Raw genomic sequence first — 24,424 nt, 5'->3', positions numbered from 1 at the left:
GGGTACCCTCTTTGGGGTCTTACTCTTGAGAGGACTGGGCCTGCTGCTGGTCGGTGCCCTCTCCCTTCAGCCACCTCAGACCACAGAGTGCCCAGGTCAGCAGGGCCAACCCCCCAGTGTAAGTCCACCCCACCTCTGGACTGTTGTGAGAGAGAGAATGCTCTACCTTATTTAAGCCACTGTATTTTGGCGTCTCTATTACAGCACCTTAGCCTGAACTCTGACCACCAGGAATGGATCACAGCACCTGTATGATCAGGGCCTCACGGGACTGCCCATCTGTCCCTCTCCACTGCCAGTCTCCGAAGGTCCTTGAGGATCAAAAGTGTCTCGTTCTTTTTTTTTTTTTCTTGGAATCCCTAGTGCCCAGGAAAAAAGGACTAGTACAGAATAAGGGCATGCAAAACAAATGCCTAATAAACAAATAAGCTAACGTGCAGTCCCCATCATGCCCACAAACATTCAACTCCTTGGCAACCTGGGTGTTTGTTGAAGATCCTGGCGAAGCTGGGAAAGCAGCTGCCCCACCTGTCACAGCCAGAGCACAGAGCCCTCCCGGTGCCCTTACCTCATCCTTCAGCTGAGCCAGGAAGAGGGGCAGGAGGTGCTCGATGGTGTTGTCTTTGCCCAGGATCGGAGAGAGGCCCATGATGACTGAGGCCAGGGCCGACTTGACATGTTGGTTGGCATCTGACACCAGCTCCTGGGAGGGAGAAGGAATGGGGGAGCCACAGGGTCAGTGGCCAAGAAGACTCCAACTCCTAAGAAGCCCTGAGACACAGCCTGCTCTCGCCATCTCAATCCAGGGCAGGCTTAGTGTACACGGGGAATTGCAGGTCCGTACATGTCCGGCCTGCCTAGAGTTCAACGACCCCTGTTTCCCAGCAGCTTTCACCCCAATCCCAAAGCTCTCTGGATGAGGAGATCCAGTGAGCTTCGAGGGGGAAGCACTCCCCACCTCCACGTTCAGCCCCGAGCCTCAGACTTTGCCTGCACTCAGGGCTCCTAATTGCTCCAAACCCAAGACCGCCTGGTCCTGGAAGGCTGGGAACTCGGTTTGCACCTGGCTGCCCCTAATGCCCAATCTCCATCCCTTCTTTCCAGAAGGCTCAGATCTGCTCTATTCCTCCCACCAAATTCCCTGTTACCTTGATGCAGGGCAAGATCTGGGTCATGATCACATTCTCCCGACAGTCAGCTGAGAGATTTTCACAGAATTCTGTGGGCAGGGAAAGGGAGGTGGCGGGAGGTAAGACCCGATGTCCTAGCTCTGCCTTCAGCCTCCCGGACACCCACCCGCTGTGTCCTGATCACCAGCACCAACCTTTGACCTTGTGGGAGGCTGCGGCCCTCACCTCGGCCTCACAGTCTTTCATCAGGTTCTGGAAGGCAGGGACCAGGTCCGTCTTGGTGATCTCAGGCCCCACTGCTTTCTGGAGCTGCAGAAAAGGAAGGTCAGGGTGGGTCAAAGGGCTTGGCAGGTATTCTAAATGAATGAGAACAAAATCAAAGATAAAGGCACCAGGGATGGGGCAAAAACAGCCCTTGGAATCACTGCTGAGATGTAATGCCAGGGCCATGGGGGTGACCTCGGCCAAGTCTCGGAGCCTCTCTGAGCCTTGGTTTCCTTGTTGTATGGTGCCGAGTTGGGCTGGGTAGTGCAGTGGTCACGAGCATGGCTCTGGAGTCCAACTGCCTGGCTCGAATTCTTGCTCTCACTTACCACCTGTGTGACCCTGGGGGAGTCCCTGTACGTCTCTGAGCCTCTGTCTCCTCAAACCACGAGGGTACCTACTGCACAGCATTGTTGTCTGCATTAGAAATAACCACAGATCTCCTTCCTGTTCAGGCTATTCAGGGTTGGGTTTTCTGTTACGTGATCCAAAAACAGTCTAATGATGTGTGTTGGCTCTCATTTTTTGATTTAAATATTTCTGTGTTTTCTAACATTGGTTACCAGAGCCCGTGTGACTTTTGTAATTAAGATGAAATACTAAAGGTCAAGAGGGAAGCAGGCACGCTAGGCCCTCCGCATCTCATGACACCAGGCAAGAAGCGCACGGGTCCTGCTGGCGCGCCGCTTCTGGAGGTCTGGGGGGAGACAGGGCAGTTCCTGACTAACGGGTGAGGTGAGGACCCCGGGGGCCTGGTGCCCATCTCCCCAGTGTCCCCTCCCCGCAAAGCCAGTCCCAAATGTCCTTGCTCGTATTTGCCCTCACCGCCCAGGGTCCGCTGCCCATGCCAGACACCGTCCCTACCCCAGCCCTCACCCACTCATCTTCCAGAACCTGCCTCAGTGCTTCCAGGCCCGGGAACACCCGCCAGCCCCGCGCCTGTCACACTTTAACATTACATTTCCCTCTATCTCAGCTGGCCTCCCCCTTCAGGCTGCCTGTTCCCTGAAGGCCAGGGATGTACTGAACTTACCGTACCCCCAATGCCCAGCAAAGAGCTGGTGCTCAATAAACCTGTTTGTGGGATAAGCAAACTGAGACTTCTGTGGAAAGAGCACTGTCCTGGGACACGTGGCATCTTGTCCCTGTTCTGCCAGCCTGATGGTGTCACTCTGACCAGTCTAACCTCTGGGCTGTGTTATGGGGCTGAACTGTATCTCCCCTGAAATTCATACACTGAAGTCCTAACACACCCCACACCTCCCTGGAACCTCAGAATGTGACTGTACTTGAAGACAGGGTCTTTAAACAGGTCATAAGGTAAAATAAGGTCATTAGGGTGAGCCCTAATCTAAAATGATTAAAGTCCTTATAAGAGGAGGAGATGAGAACACAGACACACAATTAAAGACACGGGGAGAAGACAGCCATCTACAACCAAGGAACGAAGTCTCAGAAAAACCACCCCTGCTGACACTTTGATTTTGGACTTCTAGCCTCCAGAACGGTGGGGAAATAAAGTACCACCCAGCCTGTGGTACTCTGCCACAGCAGCCCCAGCAAACAGACTATGTCTTCCCTTTTGTAAAAGGAGATAAAGTTCGATTAGGTCAGGAACACATACATGCTACCCTTTCTCTCCTCCTGTGGTTCTCTCCCACAGAACCTTAAGTTGGCCTCAGAACCCTTCAATCAGGGTTGGCAAGTGAAGTGAGATCCAAATGGATGATTACCGAGATCCTACTGCTTAAACACCCGACGATTCCCCTGGGCTTCACTAAACCCCAGCTCCTATATGTGGGCCCTCCGCTTTGCCTGAGGCCTTAGTCTCCCCATCTGTGAGACGCTGCCAACAGCCCCCTCACGTACCTCTGTGAACTTGTCGGCCACCATGTACCGGACGCGCCAGGACTTGTCCTCAGCAGCCTGGCGCAGGGTGGGCATCACCAGGGCCTCCAGATCCTCCTGGGGCAGGAGCTGGGCGATGTTCACACACGCCTCCACCGCTAGCAGCCGCACCGAGTCCTGAGAAGAGGATGGGAACAAGGAGAGGGCAGCAGAGGCCCCATCAGCCCTGGGACTCCCTCTCAGACTCAGGGTCCACCGGAGGGAGACAGAGGAGAGGGCTGTGGAGCAGACCCCACCTGCTCGTCAGAGGCCAGGTTGGAGAACATGGGGATGATCTCGCTCTTGACGTTGTCCAGCTCCAGCACCTTGGCGAACTCCCCCAGCTTGGAGGCTGCGGCCCGCCGCACCATGGGGGTGTCATCTGAGCACAGGTTCCGGAAGTACCTGGGGGTTGGGATGGGGCTCAGGAGGAGGGATCCCTGGGATCCCAAGGCAGCAGGCAACACCACGGAGGGCGAGCACAGACTCTGCAGTCACGCAGTTCCTGGCTGTGCCTGGGTGACCCTGGGCGAGCGACGGCCTCTGAATCTTCCCAGCCCTACACAATGGAGCTGATAACAGTACCCACCCTACTGGGTCGTTGTGAGGTTTAAATGAGACAATGTGCAGGAAACAATCAGCAGCCTTTCTGCACATAAGTCTATAGTGAATGGCAGGTACTGATTATATTATTATGACCACATAAAATTGCTTGGCTAAGGTGCTGGGCTGAGGCTACTCAAAGATTTTCCCTTCCAGCAGTGACTGCTCCAGTTAGAGATGCACGGGGGCACATGCAGCCCCCTAAGTGCCTGCAGGCAGCTGTAAACCAGTATTCTGGCAGGAGTGATGGCTCAGGGCCTGGGCTTGCTGCTCAACGGTTCATGAAGATGGTGGATGGACAGAAGTCCAGAGGGAGGGGAAACACACATTAATGGAAAATTTTAATCCAATTAAACATATTTTCACTGATTCTTCTGGAAGCCAAGTCTTACATGCAAGCAATTCCCTGGGGTATCAAGCCAAAGGGGAGAAGGGTAGTGGAGGAGGAGGCCTCCTATCTGCCAACCGGGAACAGGCCTAAGATAGCATCACACATCAGCTGTTGAGGCTTCTGTGTATCAGACTCTGTTCTACGCATTTTATATGTAGCAATTCTTTTAAATCCTCACAATAACCAATGGGAGGAAGAACCATCATTATCTCCACTTCCTCAGTGACCAAGAGGCAGCGCCTGGGTTCACACCCAGCTGTGTCCAGACACCACGTCTCTGAGGGGTGGGCAGAGGGGAGTGGGGGCTGGAAGAGCTCAGGGGCCTCTGGGCCCTGGATGGGCCTAGAGGGGGCCGAGGCTTGAGAGAAGGGGACCAAGCAGAGGCAGGAGGCTGGCTCTTGCCAAGGGACTCACTGTCGAAGCTCCGCCTTGACGGCACTGGACACGCGGGGGTAGCAGACGGAGAAGAGGCCGCAGGCCGACGTGCGGGAGGTGAACCAGTCGCCGCCCGCCAGCCGCTTCACGAGCGGCACGAAGTGGGCCTCGAGGTCGGAGGGCGAGTGCTCGTGCGAGATGGCCCGCAGGGACTCCACCGCCTTGTCCCGCACCACCGTTTCCTCCACCGTGGCCAGCGACTCCAGGGGTGGCTGGGGGGCAGAACACGAGGTCACCGCCCAGCGCCCTCCCCCCGCCCCACCCACGCTGCTCAGCTCCTCCAACAGGCCTTCCCTGACCCCCCAAGCCAGCCTGCACCCAGCCTGCCTTCCCTGGAGAACCTCATTCACAGGTCCCTGAAGGCGCTTCGGTGGGGTCCACACACCTCAAAGTTACACACGTCCCTTTCTGAGGAGAGGGCCACAACTGTCATCAGCTTCTCAAAGTGCAGGAATCGTCACTGATGTTGACTGGAACATCTATTTACTACGTGTTCCGAGCAGGGCCACAACTCTAGGGGGGCACTGGTTCTAACTCACTGAATCCTAGGAAGCAGGTCCTAAGAAGAGGAAACTGAGGCACAGACAGGCTAAGTAACTTGCCCGAGCATAGTAGCCACAAGCCAGGATCTAAACCGGGCCAGCTGGCTCCAGAAGCTCCAAAGGGCTGAAAAGCAAAGGTGTGGTTTCTGACAGGGGAACTCTGAGGCTCGTGACTCTCACGGGTCTGTTACTGTGAGGCCTGGAGGGATCACGTTCCTTTACGGACATCTGACTGGCTCACCACCGTGTCCCCCGACCCCAGCAGACCTCTCGGCACAGGGCAGCAACTCGGGAATTACTGACCTAATGAAGGGAGACTCAATTTACCCTAATCTGTTCAAACAAAGATGTGGAGGTCTGCGGTCTGAAGTCCAACCTGCTCTGACAGGTAAAGAAAGTAGACAGAAATGATAAATGGAAACGCTACCAGGGCCCATGCAGGGAACAGAATTGAAGCAATGGGCAAAGGTGACAGGTGGGGACAACCGAGGCAGAGACTGGGGCAAACTGGAGAGCATACAGTTAGGGAGTACAGCTGCTTTCCAGCTCTGTCGGCTGTCACCACGGGGAAACATGGCTGGTAAAAGCAAATCTGGTTTCCCAAAAGCAGCCAAAAGGGGCAGGTTCTTATCTGTGAAAAAAACCTCATTTAACACATGGTCCAATATGGATGAACCTTGAAGACATTATGCTAAATGAAATTAGCCAGTCGCAAAAGACTCCATACTGAACGATTCCTTTATGTGAGGTGTCCAGAGCACAGGCACACCTCGTTTTATTGCGCTTCACTTTACTGCACTTTGCAGACGCTGCATTGTTTTACAAACTGAAGGTCTGTGGCGTCTACCAAGTCTATCAATGTCATTTTTCCAACAGCATTTGCTCACTTCAAGTCTGTGTCACATTCTGGTAATTCTCGCAATATTTCAAACTTTTTCATTATTAATGTACTTGTTATGGTGACCTGCGATCAGTGACCTTTCACGTTACTATTGCAAAAAGACTACAACTCGCTGAAGTCTCAGATGACGGTTAGTATTTTTTAGCAAGAAAGTATTAACTAAGGTCTATGTACCTTTTTTGACAGAATGCTATTGCACATTTAATAGACTAAAGTGTAACCATAACTTTCATATGTACTAGGAAACAAAACAATTCATGTGACTTGTTTTATTGCAATATTCACTTTACTATGGTAGTCTGGGACCAAACCCACAATATCTCTGAGGTATGTCAGTAGTCAGATTCACAGAGACAGAAAGTGGAATGGTGGTTGCTGGGGGCTGGGGTAAGGGGCTTGGGGGTCACTGGTTAATGAGTACAGAGTTTCTTTGGGGAAGATGAGAAAGTTCTGGAGATGAACAGTAGTGATAGCTGCACCACAACGTGAATGTACTTAACACCACGGAAGAGTACACTTAAAAATGGTTAAAATGGTAAATATTATTTATAATTTACCATGATAAAAAAAATCAAAAACAGAATTTTTAAAAACTCATTTTAAAAAGGTGGCAATGGGGGCTTCCCTGGTGGCACAGTGGTTGAGAATCCGCCTGCCAATGCAGGGGACACGGGTTCGAGCCCTGGTCCGGGAAGATCCCACGTGCCGCGGAGCAACTAAGCCCGTGTGCCACAACTACTGAGCCTGCGCTCTAGAGCCCGTGAGCCACAACTACTGAGTCCGTGTGCTACAACTATTGAAGCCCGTGCGCCTAGAGCCTGTGCTCCCCAACAGGAGAGGCCACTGCAATGAGAGGCCCTCGCACCACGGCGCAGAGTGGCTCGTGCTCTCCGCAGCTGGAGAGGGCCTGCGTGCAGTGGCGGGGACCCAACACAGCCATGAGAGGGAGGGAGGGAGGGAGGGGGCAATGATTCAAAAGGAAACCGTAATGCCATGCCTGCCTGGGGACCCTCAGTGTGCAGCCTGTGTCACAGGGACACACTGTCGTAGGGTTCTGGGTGCACGACTGGCTCACAGAGGTGTGGCTGCAGACATGGTATCACGGGTACTGCAGGGACCGGTTTCCTCTTATTTCCTTGTTTTCCCACTACCCAGGCTGGCACACAGGAGGCACTCAATCTTCCACTTAGGGTCACTCAGTAAATATTGAGTAATAATTGATTAATACTTAGCAAGTGACTGTTTAAGTGGAACTTATGGTAACCTGTCACGATCACAGAGGCCTGGGGTGGGGACCAAGGCTAAGCAGTAGTTACATCACCCAAGGGCCTCTGCCCCAGTGGGTTACTGCAGGGAGAGGTTCTCACAGTGTGGTTCCCAGACCACCCACGGCAGGATCACCCAGGAGGCCTCTCCCAGCACAGACGTAAAGAATCAGACTCTGGGGGCAGGGCCCAGGAAGGTGCACATTGAGGAAACCCCAAATGATGCTTTTGCATAACGAAGACCCATTGCCATGAGGCCTCTGTGCGATGGAGGGTGGGGCTCTCAAACCTGGGGAGGGGGAAAGGCGTGAACCTCCTAAAATCATCTATACTCGTTTGAGGAGCGGGCCTGGAGTTTTCATCTAAGGGACCCACGATTCCAAAAGGGTTAAGAGCTGCTGATACAGAAATAATCCTCACACTATAGCTACACGGATCTCTGTGAAATTCCATCTCACTCACACCGCAGAGAACGAGGGCCGGGGTCGGGTCTGACACACCTCTGGGTTCCCGGAGCCCACAGTCCTTGCTCATGTTCATGGATGAACAGGTTGCAAAAGAGCCATTTCCCATAACTTGTCAAACTCCACCTCCTCCAGGAGCTCCTCCTCAACAGCTCCCCCATCCCATCTAACCCAGATCAGCCGCCTCTTCTGGGTTCTAAGGGCCCCTGGTTTCCCTTTTTTCCAGCTCGGATCAGCCTGCGGGGCAACCAGGAGCCCTCTGAAGATAGTACAGAAGAGTGGTAGTGGCGACGAGTTGGGGGCCTGGGTTCAAACCCTGGCTCTGCCTCTTCCCAGCTTGTGCCTCGGTTTCCTCATCTGTGAAGGGACACCAGCACGAGTCTCACGGGGTCGCTGCAGGACACAATGCGTTACTGTGCGTGAGGCACTGAGAACACAGGCTGCGGGTGCTGAGTGAGCTGAAGCTATCCTGACCTGACTTGCCCGCGGGTTCCCGGCGTTGCCTGGCCCCGAGGATCCTCACGGACACCAGTCCCAGAGGTCGCACGTGCCTGCTCCCCAAACAGAAGCATGGGGTGACAGGGGCTTCCCTCATTGGGAATGATCAGCGGAAGACCCTGACTCGGCAGGGGAAGGACCCCGGGTTCCAGCCGTTTGTCTGCAGGCCTGTGGCTCTGGTTGAAGCTGCGGGGTACTCAACAGTGTTCTCTGCTCCTGAGTCCTCTGAGAAGCCGCTGAAAGCTACTAATTCTCTCCTCAGAAAGACTGATAGACACCACGGGCTGCAGATAGTTCCATGGAGTTCAAGGGACCCCTTCCAGGTAGGTCCAGGGACCTCATCACGTTCCTGGTGTTAAGCAGTCCTGTTCTGTATAAAATGTATGAAATGACCTCATTCACATACAATTTTCTGTGTGTACATATACAAACTATACATGTGCACTCAGATGAGAGACAGGATACCAGAATCTAATAATAGTTATCACAGTTTCTTAGAGTTAATGCTTAATGCATGTTTGGAAGAAAACCAATGACCATATTTGCTCAAATCCAAGACCCCAATAAGCAGCACATTATTTCACATACCACTAAAAGGAACAAAGCCTGCTGACAGCAACTGTAAAACACCATCAAGTGCAGATGCCAGAGTATGATAACATGCCTTCAGGAACCATGAAAGAATTATTGGGAGGAAAAAAAAGGAGGCAGAGCTGTTCCACGGCTCTGAAGAACAGTGAAAACTGAGCAACCTCCAAGGTTCTTTCAACCCAGGTCACAGGACTGGAGCACTTCCTCCCTTCTCTTCTCCCAAACAGCAGCTGCTGTCAGTATCTGACCATCTCTGTCCCCAGCCATCACCCAGCACAGGGTCACACAGGCAGGAAGTGGGTGGCGCCTGGGGGAGAGTCAGCCGGACACACCTGGAATCCAGCTCTGCCACTCGCTAGCCGTGCGACCTTCGACGCTGAACCTCTCGTTGCTCCAGGTGGCGGTCTCTACCCAAAAGGGTGGACACGACCTCACAATATATGGCATTCATGACAACGGAGCTAAGATCTGTGAGTACTCACTACATGCCAAGTACTGTGCTAAGGGCTTCCTGAGTCGATTCTCAAGGTAAGTTTTAATGATTCTCCCTCTACAGATAAGGAAAGTACAGCACAGAGAGGTTAAGTAACTTAACAAGTCACACAGCAATCAGTGGAAGAACCCAGCCTAACTCCAAACTGAAAGCCTCATGCGTGGAGTGCCAGGGGGGGCCTGGCGCTGGTCAGGCACGCCCAGTCAACGGTAAGGAAGACACCCGCGTTTTCGTGCTGATGTATTAAATGTCATTGCTGACTTGCCGGATTAAAGTGAATGTCCAAGGCCCAGCTGTTCCGAGAAGATGACCCCAGCCTCTCCTGCACTCTCCCCTCCCCGCCCTGGCTGCCAGGACCATGGGTCTGACCCCGCCAGGGGCAGGCAGGGGCCTTCCCCGCCTTCCAGACTCACCAGCAGGCAGTGCACGTACTCGGGGCCTCCGACCAGAGTGGTGAAGGTGCCCAGCTGTTCCGCCAGGGCCAAGAGGACCTCATCCTCATCGTAGATGGTGTCTGTGGGACAAGACAGACTGGGTTACGGTTCCACCCCAAGTATGACCCCAGCCTTCAGTAACCCAAGCTGGGAACAAGCAGGCTCCACTCTGCTTCCTCAAACTGGCAGCCACCCTCCACCTGGGTGGGCAGAGATGAAGGCAGAGGCTGGGGGCAGGTGACAGAGTGCCCGTGACTAGGTGTGGGACGCTGGGGGAGTGAGACCACCTCCCTGCATCCCAGTTTCCACACCTGTAAAATGGTCCCAATCACCTCCACCTGCAGTGACGGTCACAGTGAGGAGCGAATAAGACCACGTGTACGAGCGCAGAGCCTGGTAAACGGGAGCGCTTTCTGCTTCTACCCTCAGCACTGTTCTCGCTGCCAGGAACTTCGCTCTCTTCAGCCTGAGAAAGTCTTCCCTGTCCTTCGACACTTGGCTTAGCTACCGCTTCCTGGAAGATTTCCAGGATGCCACCCAGACAGGTCAGGTCCCTTCTCTACCTAGGCTCACTGCCCAACCAGGCCACCCTTCAGAGACCTCACCATGGGCTATGACCACCCAAGTCCAGGACTGGCTCCTCTCTGTGCCCCAGCTTCTGCCAGAGATGAACACAGTGGACACTCAGTCTGCTCAACTCCTGAAAGAAGGGATGATTGTGCGTGGAGAGAACTGCTCCGTCCCAACACCTAAATCCAAAGGCCCTTCTCAAGCTCCATCCTCCCTTCGCTGAGGCGATGAGAACGACTATGGCAGAAGACGCTAGCATCCCTCGCGTCTAGGCTGGCATCTCAGCTCCCTGAGTTTACGTGAGGCATATGCCCACCCTGTGGTAGGTTCAAATCCTGCTCTGTCGTTGGCTGGGTGTGGGGCAACTCACTTGGCCTGAGACTCTTTTCTCATCCCCCAAATCACAACAGCAGCGTTGTTCTGAGACTGAAGGGAAATAACTGCTTTCTGTGAAGAGCTCAGCGTGGGGCCCAGCACGAGAGTTAGTGCTTTAGTAAACTCCGGCCGGCGTGGCTCCGGCGTGTCCTGCTCTCAGGCTCCCTCCCAGCCTCGGTTTCGCCGGCTCCCCCTGTGGACGGCTCAGATCGCCTCCCTGCTCTGTTCCTTTCCTGGAGACCTTAGGACACCCTCAACTCCTACTCAACTCAACCCCCAGTCCAGACCCCTTGGCCAAGCTGCATCCCTGAAGGCCAAATATACGGGAGCTGCCAGCACCTCAGATCTCCACCCTTCCCACCTCTACACAACTGCCCTCCCGGCCTCTCTGGCCCAGACCTGCCAACCTCCACCCTAACGTTGCCCCTGCGTCTCTCCCTGCGGCCCTCATCAGGCAAAGCGCCACGTTCAATCCTGGCTCCGCTGGCCGCTCACTCCTGCCGGCTTCCCCCCCAGGCAGCCTCCCCGCCACCTCCACCGAAGAGCTACCAGCAGCAGGTGCTGCGCGGACCTCCGGACCCTCCGGCCACCCTGGGAGTGAGGGCCCGCTTTATCCCCCTCTGCGGAGAAGGAGCCGGGGCTGGGAGAGGTGGGATGGCTTAGCCACGTGTGCCCAGCAGGGTTTCAAACCCAGGTCCTTCCAACTCTTTTCTCTACAACGTTTCAGCCACTGCTTCACGCTGCCGTACCACACTCCCTGTACCCCTTGCCCCCGAGGCCGTCCGGGTCTCAGCGTTCTAAAGCCTTCAGGTCTCTCCCACAGTTCACCAGTGGAAGCCACTGGTTTGAGGTCATCTGCTCAATGTCACGTGTGCAGATGTCTCCTCCCCACAGGGTGTCCAGAGGCAGACACCCCTGAGCTCCTCAGTCGTCCGCTGTGACCGTGGGCAAGTCCCCGCACACCCCCTCAAGCCTCAACTCCCCCAGTGTGAAATGATGAGGGCGTGAGACTCCCTGCCTCGCTCCCCCCGCCCAGCACCATCACTAGGCCCAAGTGAGAGGATCGGAGATGAGAGTTTCACTAGGGACAAAGCACAGCTAACTCTGAGCCTTTACTGGCGATTTTAATTAGTATGAAGTACGAAGTCATAATAAGAACGACGGGAACAGAGGATCTACCATTAACCGGTGATCCAGTCTGTATCAGACATCGTGTCAAGCGCTTTAAGTACATCTCCACAGACAGGAGGGCGCAGGAACAGCCTAACCGCTAACACGGGAGCAGCACTTACCACACGCTAAGCACTTCACGGGGGGCTTAGTTCGTCTTCATGCGAGGCGGCACTATTAACGCCCTTCTCACACGTGAAGAATCGGAGGCGGGCAGATGTGAAATATCGCGCCCAAGGTCACACAGCTAGAAAGTGGTAGAGCTAGGCTTTGAGCCCAGGTAGTTGGGGCCCAAGTCTGTGCTATGAGTCATTAACCAACACTGTCGAGTTTGGAGCCAGCGTGACTTGATAAATATCCCCTCTGGGGCACCTCCTAACTGTAGGACCAAATAAGTTACCTCACCTCTCCATGCCTCGGTTTCCTCATCTATCAAATGGGGGCAGCAGTCTTACCTACCTTAAGGAGTTACTGTGAGATTAACTTGGACAACGATGGTGGTGTACATTTGCTGAGCACAGCTCTATGGTGAACGAACTCAATCCTCACAAGAAAGGGTTTAGAACACCACCGGGCACATGGTGTATATACAATAAGTGTTGGCTGTTATTGTTATTATTTAATGTGCACATCAATGCTACATCGCATGTCGACTATGCCCATTTTACGCATAAGAACTCTATGGAACCGTGAGGTAACTCGCCTAAAGTCACCAGCTTCTAACTACTGGAGCTTGGATTCAAAGCTGGCTCTATCTGCCTCCAGAGCGCTTTTCACCAGTCCCTGCCCCAGCCCCAGCACCCAGCACACGGCACTTACAAACAGCTTGTTATATCCAGAGGGGCTTCTCTTACCTGGCAGGAACCACCCCCGGAAGCCCCCACTCGACCTGGGCCCCAGGAGTCCCCCGTACCTGTAAGGAAGGGCAGAAGCTCACTGCGGGTCCTTTCGACCCCGAGGGCCAAGGCGATGGTGGACAGCTTCTTGATGCTGTTGAGGCGAAGCTAATGAGAGAACAAGGAAAGGAAGGGAGAATGTTAGCAAGCCCAGACTTAAGGGAGTCTGACACCTCGGGACCCAGTCAGGCCCTGGAAGCCTCGCTAAGCACGTGTGGGGTGCTGAGTAATAACTTGGAAAGTCTACCAAGTCACTCTGTGACCTTGAGTCATTTAAATTACAATGGTAGCGGCAGCCTCAGCAAAAGCATCCGTGGGGTCTCACTGAGCCAACACCCCCCGTGGCACTTTGGAGGACCACTCTGTCCGACACTGCGCCCGCCTCCCCACCGTCCCCACCCTCCCTCCTGCGCTCAGCAAGGCTAACACCCTGCGCCCTGGACGCTAACAGCGGTAGCCACGTCCCCAGCTTACTCTGGGCCCAGTCCCAGCCCAAGCACTCACTTGCACTGCCTCATTTAACGCTCACGACCAGCAGAGGGTTACAAGCCCTGCCGCAGAGAGGAGGAAACGGGCTCAGGGAACGCAAGTCCCTTCCAAGGGTCACACAGCTCAGACGGTGTAGAGCGGGGCCGTAACCAGGACTGCTGGCTAACAGTGATAACAGAACAAACAATGCTACAATGGCGGCAGCCACCAGAAGCTCGGGGAGAGGCTCAGACAGCTCTTCTCACAGCCTCTCGAAGGATCCAACACTACTGACACCTTGATCTCAGACTTCTGGCCTCCGGAACTGAGAGAGAACACTCTTGGCTGTTTTAAGCCACCAAAGATGTGATGCTTTGTTGTGGTGACCCTCGGAACCTCACACACCCCGCTGACACACAGCGGGTCTCAGGCTCAGCCTGTTGGCGTTAGGACCTCGTTTGACCCTCTCGGCCCCGGGAGCATGAGTAGCGCCACCTTTCCACCACCACGGAGGCACAGAAACCTGCCCGAGCGAGCACTGAGCGCGCTGAGACCCAACCCCAGCTGCGGCCGTGCGACTGGGAAAGCTCTCTTCCTGTGTCTCCATCCTGACAACAGGGCCGCTCCTGCCAAGCCCCCAGGGCTGCGGCCGGAACGCAGTGAGCTCGTGTGTGAGTGGAAGGCGACGCCTTCAAGGGTGAGTAAGCCGCGCCAGGCCAAGTGGGAATCCTCCTCCCGGAAGGAAGGAAAGAATAAGGAGGGACCAGGTCAGGGAGAGCAGCAAGGGCTCCCTCAGCCTACTCTTTCCCAGGCCCCACGCGGCTGCGAAGAGGTCTGCAAGTGACTGGCGTCCTGCATCCCCTCTGGTTTAAGGGGTTAAGACTCTCTTTGGGAATCACAATGATGAGAACCTCAAGAAATGCTATGGTGTCCTCACCTCAGAAAAACACACACACCGCACTTTTCATACCCCGTCACTGGGTTTTTGGACCACCTGGGCTTGAGGCAGTCCAAGCACTCACCATCCTGGTAGTAAAAGGATCTTCAGATCAAGGACTACAGGCCTGCATCTTATTTTTAGCCCCAAATTAAATGTATATAAAGACAGACCTACAGAAACAGATGAACGACTAAACATGGTGAACACAAACCCCCAGTGAGTCTGAGCGGTGAGCACACAGCTGCCCACTGTACCAGTCTAGAGGTGGGCAGACTTTCTGTAAATCGCCAGGAAGTAAGTAATTTCAGCTTTGCAGGCCACTCGGTCTCTATCGCAACTACTCAACTGTGTCTCTGTAGCACAAAAACAGCCAAAGACCCAGACCATGTGTAAGCAAGTGGGCATGACTGCATTCCAATAAAACTACACCTGCAAGGCTGCGGGGCAGAATCTGGCCCACAGGCTGTAGTTTTCTGGTCCTTGTACTAGTCCTTCGATGTTCTGTATGTTTGAAATTTTCCTCAAGAATATATCGGAGTAAGTATTGACTTAGTTGCCTGTTTCTCTGTCCCCTCCAAGTTGAATCTCTGTGTTCTTCAGCTGGGCTACAGGGAAAAGTACACGTGGGCCAGGGCACAGGATGCTGGCAGGGGATAATCATGATGACAGTAACAACAACCGCTAGCATTTACTGATTGCTTACTATGTGCTTGGCAGCATTCAAGGGCTTGACACGGATAATTAATACATTCACTCCTTAGAACCGTGCTCTGAGGTTGGCAGTGTTACAAGAACCCTCCCTTTTAAAGGCGAGCACGCTGATGCACAGAGAAGCTGTCACTTGGTGGAAGGTGCAGAGCCGTGTCCAGAAGCCAGATGCCCGGACTCTTATTAATCTCAGCATCACACTGTCATTTAGGAACGATGCCCAGGGAATCGGCCCAGGAGAATCAGGCCAACTCTGCCATGGTGGAGAGCCCCCTTCCTTCCACTGCTGTCTTTGGAGATTCTGGTTTTGGTTTTAAGAATGCTGCTGGGGGCTTCCCTGGTGGCGCAGTGGTTGAGAGTCTGCCTGCCAGTGCAGGGGACACGGGTTCGAGCCCTGGTCTGGGAAAATCCCACATGCCGCGGAGCGGCTGGGCCCGTGGGCCACAATTGCTGGGCCTGCGCGTCTGGAGCCTGTGCTCCGCAATGAGAGAGGCCGCGGTGGTCAGAGGCCCGCGCACCGCGATGAAGAGTGGCCCCCACTTGCTGCAACTGGAGAAAGCCCTCGCACAGAAACGAAGACCCAACACAGCCATAAATAAAAAAATAAATAAAAATTAAAAAAAAAAAAAGAATAGCTGCTGGTTTCTTCAGCATAAATGGCACCGTGAACACTTAAGAAAGGCAGCAACAGGGCAGGCTTTAGATACACTACCTGGGTTCAAGGCGAAGCTGCTTTTCACATTAGCTGTGGGATCTTGGGCCACTCTTTGTACCTTTTTGAGTCTCAATTTTCTCATCTGTGAACTGGGGGACTGTAATAATACCTATCCGTTGCACTTTGTGAGTACAAAGTGACATGATACTGGGAACAGCCTGGCACCAGAGGAAGAAGAGTAATGGCAGCCATGGCAACCTCGCTCGGTTGACAGCACCCTGATTTTCGTTCAGGTTTCAAGGACATGTGCAGCAGCTGGCTAGCTGTCCACCCACGTCTCTTTTCCCTTCTCTCACAGTGACAGAGTAATAATTACAAACATTTCCTTGGTACTATGTGCCAGGCAGTGTTCTAGGTGCCAACGTTTTCACTCATTTGATCCTCACAACATCTGTGAGGTAACCACAGGATCACCCATTTTGTGGCAGAGAAAACAAAACCTCACACAGCTCTCCGGTGGCAAGATTTGAACCCCAGCCACTTGGCTTCGTATTTCTGTTTTCTGGTGTTTTTCAGCTGGGGGGTGCACTATGAACCCCTTAGCAGGTTTTTAAATGACAACTTTGAAACAGAGGTGAGTAGAAACAGCACTAGAAGCATTTGCAACAGCTGAAATGAGCTCTGAAGAGTCATCGTTACCACCGGGGACGGAGTCGTAGATTTTGCTAACACTATTTATAATACGCTGTAATATATACTATTATGTATAAATGTAATTCATAATAGAAGAGAAGTTAAATTTGAGTTAGGGATTAGTGAAAATAAAGATGTTATTTTTCTCATCCAAATTCATGGACCTGCCCTGAATGCCAGATGGGCCCCAGGTTAAGAGCTCCTGCACTGGGCTATACTGCCGCTCATAACCTCTGGTTTTCATCTGTGCACATGAACCCCCGGTAAAGGTATTTCTGAATCACCTGTGCATTTGGATATGACCATGAGACTAATGTCTGGCCAGTGAAATCCAAGTGGGAATGGTGTGTGTGACTTCTAGAAGTGTCCTTACGGGGAGACGGGGTCACATCCTTCAAGCTTCCTTCCTGTTTAGAATGGGGCTATGATGGCTGGGGCTTCAGCAGCCACCTTGGGGCCTTGAGGTAACCTGGGAATGGGGAGGGCAGGATGGAGGCCAAAGAGAGAACAATGTGTAAGAGCCTGGGACCCTAACACCTACAGTGTCACACCAGCTTGGATTGCCACCAGACTTTTTGATTGTGAGTCAGAAATAAACTTCAAGCTCATTTAAGTCTCATATATTTATAGAATTTTCCTATTATTTACAGCCAACCTTAATCCCAACTAACCCAGTCAATGACCTAGTTCTGGACACAGAGACATAAGGACAAACTGGCCAAGGAGCTTCCAGGAAAGATTTTCCTCTCTGACCAAAGGGAGGAGGACAAGAACCACCCCCTTGTCGCGGCCGGCCCCTGCTTTCGGGGTGCTTCCGCGAGGACGTAAGGACAGCAGATGACGCAGCAACCTCGTGACCACACGAGGCAGGCCAAAAGAACTGCACACTCTGACCCAGTTCTGTGACATCCTTGAGCTGCTGAACTTGTCACATGAGGAAAAAGTGAACCCTTATTTAAATGACTGTTGGTTGAGTTCTCTGGAACGTTCCTGAGAGAGCAGCTATTAAAATCAATAAGAAACCTTTACTGTCCCTTCATCACGTTGTAGCCATAAGAGTTCACTGTGCACTGTCCCCACGCATGTCCCCACCAAGACCTACCACAATGCTCATCTATGGTTCCATGGCCACACTTACCACCATGGGCTGGGGCTGCCTGCGTCCCCAGCAGCCCTCAGGCTAGCACATGAGACATAATAAATAATAAATAAAATCCCCCTTCCCACCACTACATCCACATAGAAACACTACTCACTTTTTAAAACCCACGTCAGGTTCAATCCATGGAGCTTCCCTGACATGACGACGTACAGTACAAGCCCACAGGTCGTACATCTTCCCTCCACAAGCTGAGTAAAACCCGAAGGCCCTCCTATGGACTACAAGGCCCAACATGACGGGGTCCCTGTCCGCGGATCCACTCTCACTCCCCACCCCCTCCTCTTGCTCCCTGGGTTCCTGTCACAGTGGTTCCCTTGACAGTAACTAAAATGCAAACGTACTGTCAGCCCAGGTCTTCACACTTGCTGACTTGCTGCTTCCTCAGCCTGAGACACCCTTCCCCCCAGACAGCCCAGGGCCCCTCTCACTGCATTCAGGCCCCTGTTTAATCCTCACCAATGACTACCCTGGGTAAACCAGCACGCCCCCGTCACTCTCTATACATCTTAACTCATCACTTCCGACATATGCAGCTGATCCTTGGACAACATGGGGGTGAGGGGTGCCCACCCTCTCCGCAGTTGAAAACCTGAGTATAACTTATAGTGGTCCCTCCGTATCTGAAGTTTCACATCTGTGGATTCAACCAAGTGCAAATCATGTAGCACTGTAGTATTTACTACTGAAAACAACCCTCATAAGTGGACCTGCACAGTTCAAATCCGTGTTGTTCAAGGGTCAACTGTTCTTCTTTGTTCACTGTTTCTCCTTCCCCACTAGAATGCGGGCTTCACAAGGGCAGGGACTCTGTCTTCTGCACTCTGTGCCCCAAAATCCCTGGACAGCGCCTGGCAAAGAGTAAGAGTCCAAAGGAATCTGGAGGAATCTGCTCCAAACTGTTACTGTTTGGTGGAGCTGGTGGCTGATGATGAGCAGCGTGGAGGGGTCTGCAACGTGGGTGCTTTAACAGTGAGCCTCAGCCCGGGGAAAGGCTCAGTGAGGGACACAAGTGCCTCTTCACCTCCTATCAAGTCCTAAACATCCAGGACTTCCCTAATGGCACTGTGGTTAAGAATCTGCCTGCCAATGCAAAGGACACGGGTTCGATCCCTGGTCCGGGAAGATCCCACATGCCGCGGAGCAACTAAGCCCGTGCGCCACAACTACTGAGCCTGCACTCTAAAGCCCGCACTCCGCAACGAGAAGCCCACGCACCGCAACAAAGAGTAGCCCCCGCTGGCCGCAACTAGAGAAAGCCTGCACGCAGCAATGAAGACCCAACACAGCCAAAAAAAAAAAAAAAAAAATGTCCTAAACATCCTTCCACCTCATTCCATGAAGAATCATGTATTTAAATGAACATAATGTGTGTGGGTATGTGTGGGTGGATGGGTGTGAAAAGTTCTGCATCACCCAAGAATGAAATGGGCACCACAATCTCTATTTCTGGAGGTTTTTTGTTTTTTTTTTTTAAAGTAACGAATGAGCAGGTACTCTGGCTTCACCAATCAGCTAAGGGTCTCCAGATAAATCCCAGGCCCCTCAAAGCTTGAGTTTCCTCACTGTAAGATGGTTATTACAACAATGCCTGCCTCACAGGATTGCTGGGATAATCAAATAAGGAAGACACAGAGACAGAGCCTGGCACGTAGCAAGCACCCAAGTGTTAACCATTATTCTCATCGTTATTCCTCATGTATTTGTATTTCTTGAGCAGGGGAAAGAAAAAGGTAAATTGAAACAGAAAAAGTAATCTCACCACCTCCCTGGAAACTGCGGCACAAACAAATACTTCCCTAGCAGTTTGCCTGGTGTTATAATTATTTATGGATGTGCCTGTGCCCCCATTTGGAAGGTGACTTGTCTCTGGGATGAGGAAGGGACACGACTATTACCAACTGGTGATTCCTGAACCTAGTACTGGGCTGGGCACATCAAAAAGCAAAAATATAAATACTTTTCAAGGTTTTAAAAATGCAGGTCCCCCAGTGAAGGCATGGCAGAGCCTGGAACTTGAACCCACGTTCTTCACCATCACCCTATACCAACTTCTCTTTTTTAAACTCTCAGAGGGGAGCCTTATTCCTAAGTTCTGCTTCAAATCCCCATGTACTCCCTGAAAAGAAGTCGGAGGCCGTGCTGTCATGTTTCTAAGGTGAGGACGCAGGGGCACATGCTGCCGTGATATCTTTGACCGTGGTGAGTACCTGCTGTCTTTACAGTTTATCTCATTTAATCCTCACAACAGCCCTGCCAAGTGGGTCTTCCACCTTTTTCCTCATTTAACAAGAAAATCAAGGCCCAGAAGAGTTGAGTAACCTGTAAAGTGGCCAGTCCAGGATCTGATATCCTGGACTGCGTCCACCCAGGGCACTGCCTCCTCTGTGTCTCCTCTGGGCCTACACGCTGTCCCCACAGGGGCCCAGCTCGGTGGTGAAGAGCGCTGCCCTGAAACCCAGTGCCCTTGGCTAAGTCCTAGTTTCAGTATTTACTGGGTGGTGTGACAATGATTGAGTAGCCTTACGTAAAAAATGGAAAGAATTTCAGACTGAAGATTCATAGTCACATTCAGAATCTGATTTAAACAAGCTAACTGTAAAAGAACAATTCTGGAACGATCAGAGAAATCTGATTATGAACCGACTACTAGATGATACCAAAGAATCACTGTAAAAACTTTGTTAGCTATGATAAAAAAACAAAAACTTTGTTAGCTATGATAACGGCATTGTGGTTATTAAATCTCTGTTGTTTTATAGGTGCATAACGAAGTACGTAGGAGAAAATATCTGGGGCCTGGGATTTATTTTTAAAACACTCAGCCAAAAAAAAAAAAAGCGGGGGGGGGGGCGGGGAGAAGGATGAGGAACAGATGAAAAACTGTGGTAAAACTTTTAAAAAACTTCTGAATCTGGATTTGGTACTATTTTCTCTGTTGTTTGAAATTTGACAATCAAAAAACATTTACTGGAAAGAAAACTAGCACCTATCTCAGATGTTTTTTGTGAAGACTCAACGAATGCACACAAAACACTTAGCAGGCTGGCATACAGCAGGGTTTCTCAACCTTGGCACCACTGACCTCTGGGGCTGGGCCATCCTCTGCGGCGGGGAAAGGCCCGGGCAGCGCAGGATGTCGGGCAGCATCCCTGGTCTCTCCCCCACTAGCTGCCTGCAGCACTGCCCCCACCAGTCGTGACAACCAAAAATATCCCCAGACATTTGTCCCCTGGTAAGAACCGCTGCTCTAGAGTAACTATTAGAAGAATAGTTTTTAAAATGCCTGCTGCAGCACCTCACCGCGGACAATTGAGGCCCTCGTTATTTCACCACCACCGGCAGACATTTAATGAAAACTTAAAATACATCAAGCACTGTTCTAAGCGTTTTCCATGTACTAACCTATTTAATCCTCGCAACACCCCTCTGAACTGCTAAATTAAAAATTATTCCCATTTTTTTCCTTTTCTTTTTTTTTTTTTTTTTGCCAAGCCGCGCAGCTTGAGGGATCCTGGTTCCCCAAATAGGGACTGAACCCCGGGCCCACGGCAGTGAAAGTGCTGAGTCCCAACCACTGGACCGCCAGGGAATTCCCTATTCCCTTTTATAGATGAGAAAACTGAGGCAGAGACAGTATTAGTAACACAGAAATCTGGTCTCTCAACCAGTGGACCACATTTTAAGAAACATGGTGCCCCAAACACCCCTGAGATAATGCAGTCCAGCCACTGCCTCTTACCAGCTGGGGAGGCGATCTCTTTGCAGCTCACTTTCCCAAGTACGAAACCACAAGCTACCATAACAACTGAACAAGGTCATCACTTACTGAACGCCTTCTCTGAGGCAGCCACTTAACATGCCAATTCCACTGCAACTTCCCAACCAGGTAGATGCTGCTTCCTCATCATTATTCCTTACAGATGAGGAATCTGGACCCAAAAAAGGGGAAGGCACTGGTGCAGGGCACAAAGGGAGCAAACTGGTAGAGCTGGGATTCAAACCTCAGTCATCCCTGACTCCTCCTTCCACATCACTCACCACAGCGCATCCAATCCATCAGCAAATCTCAACAACCCTCCTTTTCAAGATATCCCCAATCTCACCACTTCCCCCTACCTGCCTGCCAGCGCTGGTCCTGGCTGCTCTGCAATGGCATCCTGGTAAGTCTATCTGCTCCTGCCCGGCCCCTACTCGGCGGCCAGAAGTCAGAACGTGTCATTTCTCTACGCAAAGCCTTGAACTGGCTCCCCCACCTCACCAGAGTCTCTGCCCTGCTGGTCCACAGGCCTCACCTGATCTAGCCCTGGATTAGTCCTCACCTGCCACCACTTTGCCAGTCACTGAGCTGCAGCCACCACGCTGGCCTTGTTGTTCTCTGAACGCACTGAGCATGCTCCCATCTCAGGGAGCCAGCACGCGCCTGGCACTCCTTACATATTTCCTGAATAAATAATTCCCCTTCAGACTTTAATGCAATAAAAGTAACAAATAAACAAAAAGAAAAATTAAATTACTTGAAAATGTTAAAAAAAAAAAAAAAAAGGGCACTTCACCACCACCCTCTAACTCCTACCACTTTCGCTTTCAATCTCTACCTTCCAACCCAGTGACTATGGTATGCAGAATAATGGCCTCCCAAAGATGTCCATATCCTGAGCCCTAGAAGCTGTATGTCACTTTACATGGCAACAGGGATTTGGCAGGTGTGATCAAGGTTAAGGACCTTGAGATGGGGAGAGTATCTTGGATTACCCAGGTGGGCCCAATCTCATCACATGGATCCTTAAAATCAGAGACCCTCTCCCGGCTGGTCAGAAGGAGATGTGACTACAGTAGAACGGTCACAGAGACACAACGCTGCTGGCTTTAGAGATGGACAAAGGGGCCATATGCCAAGAAATGCGGGCAGCCTCCAGAACCTGGAAAATGGTAAAGACACGGATTCTCCTCTAGAGCCTCCAGAAAGGACTATAATCCTGCCAACACTGTGATTTTAGCCCAGTGAGACCTGTGTCAGACTACTGACCTCCAGAACTGTAAGATAATAAATTTGTGTTCTTTTAAACCACTGCATTTACCTCAGGACTTTCCCATAGAGGGCTTCTCGCAATCTCATCACGATGGACATTTTGGCTGGATGATCCTTTGCTGTGGAGGCGGTCCTATGCGTTGTACGTTTAGCAGATCCCTGACCTCTATCCACTAGACGCCAGGAGCACTTCCCCAGTTGTGACAAGCAAAAATGTCTCCAGACATTGCCAATGTCCCCTCGTGGGCAAAAATCACCCTGGGTTGAGAGCTAGTGCCATTATTTGTCTCCTCTCTCTTCCTGGAAGGCTCTTCCCCATCTTCTTTTGGGAGCTGACTCCTTCTTCTGGTCTTGTCTTAAACTCTGCATCCTCAGAGGGGTTTTCCCTAACTGACCTTCTTAAGATGAATCTTCCCCACCCCACTCTGTGCTTCCTGGGTACTCTGCCCAGAGAGCCTCAAGGCTCCTTCCCCCGCCCCCTTCGCATCTTTGCTCAGACACCACCTTCTCAGCAAGGCCTTCCATGACCCCTCTGAAGCCGCATTCTCCACCCGCTTCCTTTATTTTTTCCATAGCACTTATCCCCATCTAACATAATATGTATTTTCCGTATTGTCTTCTTTATTGTCTTTTTTTTTTAATTAATAGCTACTTTATTTATTTATTTATTTATTTTTAGCTGTGTTGGGTCTTCGTTTCGTGCGAGGGCTTTCTCTAGTTGCGGCAAGCGGGGGCCACTCTTCATCGCGGTGCGCGGGCCTCTCACTATCGCGGCCCCTCCCGTTGCGGGGCACAGGCTCCAGACGCGAAGGCTCAGCAGTTGTGGCTCACGGGCCCAGTTGCTCCGCGGCATGTGGGATCTTCCCAGACCAGGGCTCGAACCCGTGTCCCCTGCATTGGCAGGCAGATTCTCAACCACTGCGCCACCAGGGAAGCCCTTGTTGATTGTCTTTTTCCCCTCTCTACAAGGTAAGCTCCACAAGGCCAGATTTTGTCTGACTTTTCCCCTGTTGTATACCTGTGCCTAGAACAGTGCCCAACACAGAGCAGAGGCCCAATAATTTTTGCTGACTCACTATCACAACATCCTGCTGTTTCCTGTCTACCACGTCTCATACGTGTGAATAATGTATTCGGTTCCGTTTCACATCTGTCTCTCGTATAACAACTGGCATCACCATCAATCACATCCTCAGCACCATAGCTGGTATGTGGCAGGTGTCTATTGAACAAACGAATTCCTACAACAGCCCTATGAGTTAGACAATCACCTCTATCTGAGAGAAGAAGAAACCGAGGCTTGGAGAGATTAACTTGCCCATGTCAATCAACAAGCAGTGGAAGAGCCAAGAGCACACCCTCTGCCTGTCTAACTACTGAACTAGAGTCACAGAGCCGGAACCTCAGAGGCTGGGCCACTGCAACCCACTCAATTTTATAAACGGGGAAATTGAGGTCCAGATGCGAACTCTTCAGTCACCACTCCCCATAATTACAGCTCGCACTTATTGGACCCTTACAACAGAGCAGGCGCCATTCTACGTGACTCGTATTATTAACTCGTTCAGTCCCTCAGAACCACCCAATGAGGCCGGAACTATTATTAGACCACAGTTTACGGAAAACAGAGGCCCAGATCCGTGAGGTAATCGGCACAAGGGCACTCGGCGGGTGAGAGGCGGGGCTGGGATGGGCAAACCCTAGAACCCTACCTCTCCTCAATCCCTCGCCGGCTGGCCTCAGGGCCCTGAGCCCCCTCTCCCCCTCACCAGAAATGTTAGCCCGTTTAGTACACTGCCCACCCCCCAGGCAACGGGAGGCTCCCAGAAGGGGGGGCGACTTTCCACCTCGTAATTTGCT

The 24,424-nt window shown here is 52.0% G+C and overlaps 1 protein-coding gene across 1 annotated transcript in view; it reads right to left on the bottom strand.

Moving 5' to 3' along the window:
• Nucleotides 1-24,424, bottom strand: part of PPP2R1A (protein phosphatase 2 scaffold subunit Aalpha) — a 33,291-nt gene that overhangs the window by 8,106 nt on the left and 761 nt on the right. The window contains exons 2-9 of the mRNA XM_061173807.1: nucleotides 12,927-13,017; nucleotides 9,878-9,978; nucleotides 4,690-4,922; nucleotides 3,539-3,686; nucleotides 3,264-3,419; nucleotides 1,325-1,439; nucleotides 1,149-1,219; nucleotides 569-703 (exon numbers count right to left, since the gene is read on the bottom strand). Coding sequence (XP_061029790.1) covers nucleotides 569-703; nucleotides 1,149-1,219; nucleotides 1,325-1,439; nucleotides 3,264-3,419; nucleotides 3,539-3,686; nucleotides 4,690-4,922; nucleotides 9,878-9,978; nucleotides 12,927-13,017 — 1,050 coding nt within the window. The remainder of the gene's footprint in view (nucleotides 1-568; nucleotides 704-1,148; nucleotides 1,220-1,324; nucleotides 1,440-3,263; nucleotides 3,420-3,538; nucleotides 3,687-4,689; nucleotides 4,923-9,877; nucleotides 9,979-12,926; nucleotides 13,018-24,424) is intronic.

This window comes from Eubalaena glacialis, chromosome 18 (assembly GCF_028564815.1).
Source record: "Eubalaena glacialis isolate mEubGla1 chromosome 18, mEubGla1.1.hap2.+ XY, whole genome shotgun sequence".
NCBI classification, from domain to species: domain Eukaryota; kingdom Metazoa; phylum Chordata; class Mammalia; order Artiodactyla; family Balaenidae; genus Eubalaena; species Eubalaena glacialis.
The sequence above is the reverse complement of the archived record's forward strand: the minus strand, read 5'-3'. Positions and strand labels throughout refer to the sequence as shown.